The sequence below is a fragment of the Perissodus microlepis genome, chromosome 7 (assembly GCF_051167445.1).
Source record: "Perissodus microlepis isolate ML-2025 ecotype Zambia chromosome 7, ASM5116744v1, whole genome shotgun sequence".
NCBI classification, from domain to species: Eukaryota; Metazoa; Chordata; class Actinopteri; order Cichliformes; family Cichlidae; genus Perissodus; species Perissodus microlepis.
Genome location: NC_140467.1, coordinates 50737625 through 50745725, shown reverse-complemented (window position 1 = coordinate 50745725; position 8101 = coordinate 50737625). Strand labels below are relative to the sequence as shown.

Here is an 8101-nt window from a genome sequence, read left to right as displayed (position 1 = left end):
TTTTCACGGACCAGCCTTTAAGGTGTTGCGGATAAATACAACAAAATAAAACCAGTACCGGTACAAAAAAAGAGAAGATTTATTCATAACACGTGGGAAAAGACCCAGTGAAACCGAGTTAACGATAAAAATTATTAAAAAACATAATGATAAAAACCCTGAAAACCATAAATTTTCACACCCGAGCTTCAACTCTTGCGACCCGGTACCAAACGACTCACGGACCGGTACCGGTCCGTGCCCCGGGGGTTGGGGACCGCTGGTCTGTGAAGTATCTGGTTATTCACAATGGGGGAAAATAAGATTTGGGGTCACTTAAATAAAATACACTTCACTTTGATCAAGTATGAATAACTACATATAGTTATAACATGCAAGTTATTCTACTTGATAAAAATTAAACTTAAATCAGAAAGTTCTTCATTTTGCTTGTTTCTCCAAAGCTGCAGAACAAATGCTCAGTTTCCATTTCTGTGGCATTGTTTTTGAATCTCACAAACATTTGCTTTCTGTGAGGAACAGGTAACAAAAAGCCTGAAGAATAGTGTGAAACTACCCCGCCTCGCACTCTTAAATGACTAACACAGTTGGAGTCGCCCCCACCCCTCTTCCCTGGGTCACTAAATGCATTGAAATTTTAGAGGGCTGCTACGGCAGATTACTTCACACAGCTGTCCCAGCACCGTGGAAATGAAGTTATACCCCTTGTCAGCGATGTTTTGTGTTCCCTCTCTAACTCCTTGAGAACTTGCTCTTCAGCAGGACTGCAGGAGGGAACCGGGGGGAGGGAACCAAAGGACAATTCCTCTCCGGCTATCCACGAGAACCTGATCTGATTGGTTGAATAAATATTCCCTCTTTGCATCATAATTCAGAGAGGCTAGAAAACCCCTGACATTCAACGCCCTCTCCCAGTCCAATCCCTTCCCCCATTAACCCTGAATCATAAATCAACCCCCTCCTCCACCTTCCCAACCTCTCTAAAGCTCCGGGTACTCCCTTCCTCAGGCTCATCTCGTAACCTCTTCTTGTTGTGGGTCACTGGGGTTTATTCACTTTACATTGCTGTTGCAGTAAGTTTGTTTACTTTTGATCACAGCTAAAGGGTTGCCCATATCTAAAGAGGCATTTAGAAACTTTAATGCTTGTAGCTTTTTGGAAATGAAATCAAACAATCATCCTCCCACAAAATATAAATCAATAAATTCAAGTCATTTCATTTGAGTTTTATTGTCACTTTTTGGCAATTTGTATGCAATTCACAAAAAAATGAAACTATCCTTTTGCTACAATAGATTCTCCCAAATCTGTTGCTGCTATGCGATCTATAGTTTAGGGTAATGCTACATTAATACTCAAACTGAACATGTTGATTTTTTGCAGGTGCAAACTTTGATCTTACAGAGCTACAACAAATGGTTCTAGTTATTATTATCCTTTTTCAGATTAATCATTTACATGTGTTTAATGAGACTGAAGGGATGTCTAATGTCTAACCAAGTAAGATGCCTCACTCACTGTTTGAGAGTCTGCATGGGTTTCAAAATAAAAGGGAGAACAGTGGTGGTTTCTGCTGCTTTTGCTTACCTTTTCCTTTTTGTTTACCTCTGTTTATTCCAGCTTTGGCTTTCTTACACATAACAACTTGTTGCCCTTGAAACTTCTTTTTCTTTCTTTACTTTCTTACTTTCTTTGTTTCGTCTCTTTTAACTTCATTTCTGTGGGTTCACCTCAGGCAAACTAGAGCATAATTGAATTAAAGCAGTTCTCCAAGACTGCGAGTATCCAAATAAGCTCAGCAGAAAAAAGTCAGGCTGGCGAATGAGCTGCTTTAGAAGTCCAGTGGTACTGTAACAGGAAATGACTTGTTTTATTGCCACTGGGCTAAGAAACAGGTTGGGACATCAAAATAAACCACGGGATTGGGCCAAATACGTTGAATTCAAATAACATATTTCATAGTTTAGATGTTCTTTTTTTATTTTTAGCCAATAACATTTGAAGCATAAAAATAACAAAATGATAAGAAGTTGCATATGAACGACCGTGGACTGCCTGAATATTGTCTGCAAAGTAAACAATAAAAGTAATAAAAATTTGCCTGTCTGCTTTGACACGGCATATTCTAGAGGTCGAATGATTTGAGGTGGGCCAGAGGGGAGGATGGCCGAGCAACAGTTTGAGTTATGATGAGGCAATTTTAATGAGGTTGTGCTCCGTGCACGAAAAAAGCCCCTGTTGACTCTTTTCTGTTTCAGCACAGGGAATGAAACACTACTTTCCCATTTTTCTTTGGTACCAAAAGTTAATTGAAAACATTTCAGGGCAATGTATTGTCGGGGGCCCCCGTATGACTCTCATCCCTTCATTATCCCAAACAATAATAAAAAGGCATTACAATTATTAATGGTTGGATTGGAGGCCTGCTCTCTTAAAGTGCCAGTACCAGCCTTTTTCTTTTCATAACAAAGACCCAGAAAGGCCCCTTCTGCATAACTTTTTTTTTTTTTTAACAGTTACGACCTTTCTAGGATTTATTATTTGGGTTATTCTGTTTACAGCTGTCAATTAACAGCTGATGTTTTCCACAGTGTAGTCAGTGTACAAAACTGAAGGAATTTATCCTCCCAGCCTCTGATAGAAGTTGGAGACAATGACTATATACTTCTATATACTTATTTGTAAGTAAACCAAAACAGATGAAGAACTGTTAACAGAGCATCAGCCGGAATTAGACTGAGCCATTAAGCTAAACTCTCACATAACCCCTCTCTCTTCTTCTGAGGTAGCTGCCTCTTCATGCTCCCCCCACTCCCAAACACTAGGACAGAGTGAATGAAGTGCAACTCGTATTGTGCCAGAGCACCATTGTGTGTGTGTGCGTGTGTGTGTGTTGGGGGGAGGGGGGGGTTGTTTCTGCATAATAGAGGTGCCACTTGACTTTTCTTTCATCAATGGGCCCATCTCGTTTTCTTTAAAAGCAAAATGGCTGCCATTATTGGTTTCAAAACACCAGAAGGACGGGACACTGGCTGTTTCGGTATACTGAGCTGACTGACTCATTGCATGAGTCACAGGCATGTAGACAGACAGCATGTGTCACTGTTATCACTGATTCAACATAGTTGTCACAAACAATTCAGTGACTCTGGGCAACATCATTGCAACACAGTACAGGATATGGATTTTTACAGGTTATTATGATACCACTGACCTTTTAATCTGGGTTAAGTTAGCTCTAGATTTTGCTGAGTGGTACTGACACTTAATATTGCAACTCAGGTATGGTTTAAATAGCAAAAAAATGCCAGTGGTGTAAATGCAGACCAACGAATGAATGAAATGATTACTTGCAACATTGAAGAATGAAAACCATAAATTGTGTTATTTTAAGTTATAAAATAAAACAGAATACTGTGAATAAACCACTTCAGCATTCTCCTCTGATGAATACACACAACGACAAAACTATGCTTATATGCAAACAGAACTGCTCCCAACATAGATGTTTACATCAGCGCTGTAACTTGCACTTTTATATCAACCGATTCGCACTATAACCAGGGTTTGCCTCTTATCTGTATTTAATTTTATTCAATTTAATAACGGTACGGTACTCTGTTTTTGGTAACCATTGTCCTTGATGTAAATATGTAAAAATTGTGTATGTTTCTGATCTGTGTCTTGTGTACTGTTTGTTTGTACATGTGTCTTTCTTGCTGCTGTTACACCCAAATTTCCCCTTGTGGGACAATTTAAGGATTATTCTATTCTATATACTAGAGAAATACACACGGAAGTCCAAAGACAAAAATAGTTTTAAAAATACTATTTATTTAATGTGCATGTACATTCAAAGGTCTGTGTTCATAATGGGCACTTAATATCTTCATTCACCCAAACACAGACACGTTGTCTTATAATCAGTGTGCCTTTGTTAAGACTTTGGACAAACACACGGGGTGAAAATAAACAAACCGACTGAATACTTCTCCACAAATCCCAAGGAGGAGGGTTTTGGCCTTCTGCAGTCTGTTTGAGTTTGGAATTAACATTTTATACCTTAAGCAAACACCATGTTTTCAAGGTCAAGAGATTCTTTACACAGATTCATTATCCGCCTTGGGATTTTAACACATTTTAGTGGTTTTAATCAACTTTTGGGTTTTTTTTTAAAGTGAAAGTGTTGTAGAGCTTTCACAGTCTTGCTTGTGAATAAAAACGACCTTGAGGCATTTTTGCTTTCTTTTTTTTGTTTTGGATTTTAATGAAGCACATTTCCTTCCTCTGTGGTGATAATGCAGTACAGGACTTTCTTTAGATACAGTGCAAAATCTCATGTTCTCTCTCTCTATATAACACCCAAACAAATATTTAGACTTTTTTTTTTTACAATATACTATACAATTTATGTATACCAACATACAAAAATAGCTTCCTTTAAAAGTATAATATGTTTTTTTTAATGTGTAATTGAAATATAACTACTATCTTATCCACAACAGTGACTGACAAACGTCAAAAGCCCTGTTTTTAAATACATTGTTGTAGACATGAAGTAGAAGGTTTTGGTTGAGTTATAAAATAGAATGTTCTGATTAGAAGAACACAAATTTTTAGTTTGGTCTCTGTTTCTGGTGTCCAGTCCCACGGGTTAGGCTCCTGTCTGGTCTAACTGTCCCCGATAGTAGGCACCTTTTCCCACTCTTTTCAGATAATTATGGCTAAAACCAGAATGGTAGTCAGAGTATTGAACACAGCAGTCTGAAAATGTGCGTTGTCACTTGAGTTTTCCACATATGGCTCATCCTCCAGATCCATATAATCATTCTCAGTGTCCTCCTCGGAGTCTGAGAAGCCGCTTCCCGCGTACCTGTCACTGGAGTCGGAGCAGAAAGTTTTCATGCTGACTTTGATGTACTCACATATGTTCCTTTCGATGCCGTCGCACACACAGGTGTCCAGCTGCTGCGCTTTAGGTATGGAACGCATGTTGGCTATCACTTTGCGACACGCATCTGAGCACCTTTCTCCACCGAAAAGTTTGCGGCAGTGATATAAATAATCCCCCATGGCAGAGCTGCAGTGCGGGTCCATTTCACACTGCAGCCGGGCCTCGGTGCAGCCCATGGTGCTAGTCCGCGGCAGGCACGGCTCGATGGTCCTTTTGGTGTTTCTGCAGTTCGGGTCCTGGGCGCAGTCGCAGTCCTCCAGAGCCGGGCCGCTCCGGGTTAAATTGAGCTGAATCAAAGAGGACACGCAGTGACTGGGGCACTTTTTGCGTTCCCCGCTCAAAACAGACGCGCAGGCATAGATGTACTGATCGTAGGCGTATCGGCACTCTGGCTCTGCATGACACTTCAGGATGGCTTTCCAGCAGACCAGTCGGTGGCTGTGGTTGGGAGATCCGACACAGAGACCGAGGATTAGGATCAACACGCCGTATATAAAAACCGCTGTTCGCTCCATCAATGTGGCACGACTTCCCATTTCCTCCGAGAATGAATCTTAGAAAAGCGTTACTCCATCCTGTCGCATCAACAGTTCAGAGAGCTACTCCCTGATGATTTTAGATCACGTCACAAGTCGGTGACTTGAAGTTAGCGGTGCGCCACAAAGTAGGCACAACAAGCGCATCACGTTAAGATCCTAAAAGTTCCAAAATCCGTAACAAAGTTCCACTTTCCCCCCCTTCCGTCCGTGCGGTTCCTCTCTAGTGGCCTCACGTTTGCATCTGTCGTCCACAAAAAAAAGTTTTGGTGAAGTTTACAAGGGAAAAAAAAGAAAAGAAAAAAGAAAGACCCACAGCTTGTTTATTCCACATGCAACTGGGAACACTCGATCCTAAAGTCACTCTTTTCACTATTAATCCACATCCACTCCAGCTGCAACCGCTTTGAAATGTGGGCTGTGTAGTTGTGGGGTGACTAGGTTCCGCAGGGACCGCGTCCCATTGGTCCGATAAACTGTTATGATTCGCTCGTCACCCGCGGTCGTGACGCAGACCGCTGAAGACCGTAATTGATGTATGTGTAGGAAACTTTAACACGTTTGTCATCTCATTGTGATGAAATGAGTGCTGTGCAATACTGCAAATTTTGGAATGATACAAAGTAAATACGTTTTGCGTTTTAAACTATAAAGGCAGCCTTCTTAGGGAAGATCAGCCTGTCGTGATTTAAATAGAGATAAATCTTCAACATTTTAATGATACTTTGTATAATAACAAATCAACACAACAAAACCTAGTGCATATTTGGGGTACATTTTTTCATACCCCCCCCCCCCCGCGCGCGCACGCACGCACGCGCACACACACACACACACACACACACAATTTAAGACAATTCAGTGGGCTACATACTGAACTTAGACAATAGAAACAAAGTATCGATACTATCGCGCTAGTATCTATCTGATACCAGCGTTGGTATCGATACTATTGATGTTTGGATCCACCTCTAGTGAAAATTCTCATAAATGTAAATATTTGCACATTTGTGTTTTAGGACACCACACGTTGCAGTTATTATGGAAATTATGTTCTTTCTGTACCAATGTCTTGCTTTGCAGCTTTAAATTACCCTAGATCAAAATTAGAATTTAAAACATGCATAATAGACAGTCATTCAAAACTGCTCATCCCTGCAATGAGACTTGGGTACAATGAAGCAGAATGTCTTTGGAAAACATCGGAGTTCTGCAGCCTCCCTGCAGGCAGAAACAACAGCTGCTAAAACACATGCAGCGCTCCTGTCTTACACTTTCCATCATAAAACTAGCATGGAGTCCATATGATACACCATACCCAAGAGTTCTGTACTAACACATTCACACGCATTAGTAATAACATTACAGCTCAGAGATTTTAGAGCTATGGTTTCCACATATGAAGCTGGGAAAGTACCAGATGCCTCCACAGCAAAAAAAAGTAAAAGAAAAAAATTAGATATGGCTCTTTTTGTTTCAACAGTCCATCCTGTGCAAGTGTAAGCAAGTAGCTGTGCAAAATCCAGTTCTTTACCATTTGGTAAAGGGTATTTCCTATTTCCTAACAATACCACTTAGCAAGGAAAAAGAGGCATTAAAAACTGCAGGCACATGCAATGTAAATAAACATTAAGCGTGCAGGCTCCACAAATAAGAAGAGAATAGATCTGTTGGGGGCCAGGAGAACAAAGTGTAGGGAAAGAAGCCACGTCTGACCTCGTCACTTCACCAAACGATGACCGCAAAGATCTGGCAGCTCTCAATTCTTGGACCCCCCGATTCCAATTAGAGAGATTAGAAAGGAGTCAAGACAAGTGCAGAATAGTTTCTTAGCCAAACAACCCAAACACCCTCCTTCAGCCTCATCCAGCTGGCATTCCAGAGCAACAGGCTGACTACAGACTCAATTTAGAGCAACATCAAAGTGGAGGTTAGAGAAAGCTCAAATGGTGAACTGCTCAAGGATTCCCATTAACTACAAAGGAACTGACATCATCCAGGACTGCTTAGGCAAAACACGGCCCTTAGCAGAAATCGAAATGCTGCAGACCAACAATACTCTATGTGTTTGTTTGTTTGTTTGTTCCTTATGTTCAAAGTTCGGTTAGAATTCTCAGAAATACAAAGCTGCTACAAATGGTTGTTTTGAGCGTAAATTAAAGAAAAAAGCCTGGTCACACTTGTGTTTCACTTCTTTAAAGGGAGTTCATAATGCACAGCAGAACCCAACTCCCATCCGTGTTGGATTACAGCCAGTTAGGAACAACAGCCAGATTCAGTGGAGCCAGCCGCTCTGTATGATGGACGAGGCAAATGCTCTCCCCCAAACTGTACCTCCTAAATTACTCCAATAGATCACTCACATTTTCTGCTTTTATACCAAAACTTCTCACGTTGCTCTGATGGAAATACGAGGCCAGCGTCTTTTCATTCTGTTCATTTTATTTCAAACGAGTATCCCCAGATCCTGGACATGCAGTAGTTCAGGGGGATTTGTATGTAATAGTGTTTCCAGAACTGGAATGCGGTTCCCCAGAGTAGATTTGTAAATACACATGCAGAGACAGACATGTTCCTCAGTTTGTCTCCACTGCTGTCAGAAGTCATTACA

General features: G+C 40.8%; 1 protein-coding gene across 1 annotated transcript; it reads right to left on the bottom strand.

The window, feature by feature from the left end:
• Nucleotides 1–3814: 3814 nt before the first annotated feature.
• Nucleotides 3815–5915, bottom strand: gas1b (growth arrest-specific 1b). The gene has a single exon (XM_084935726.1). It carries the CDS (start codon nt 5488–5490, stop codon nt 4711–4713), a length of 780 nt encoding a protein of 259 aa, XP_084791852.1. The 5' UTR covers nt 5491–5915; the 3' UTR covers nt 3815–4710.
• Between the last annotated feature and the right edge of the window lie 2186 nt (nt 5916–8101).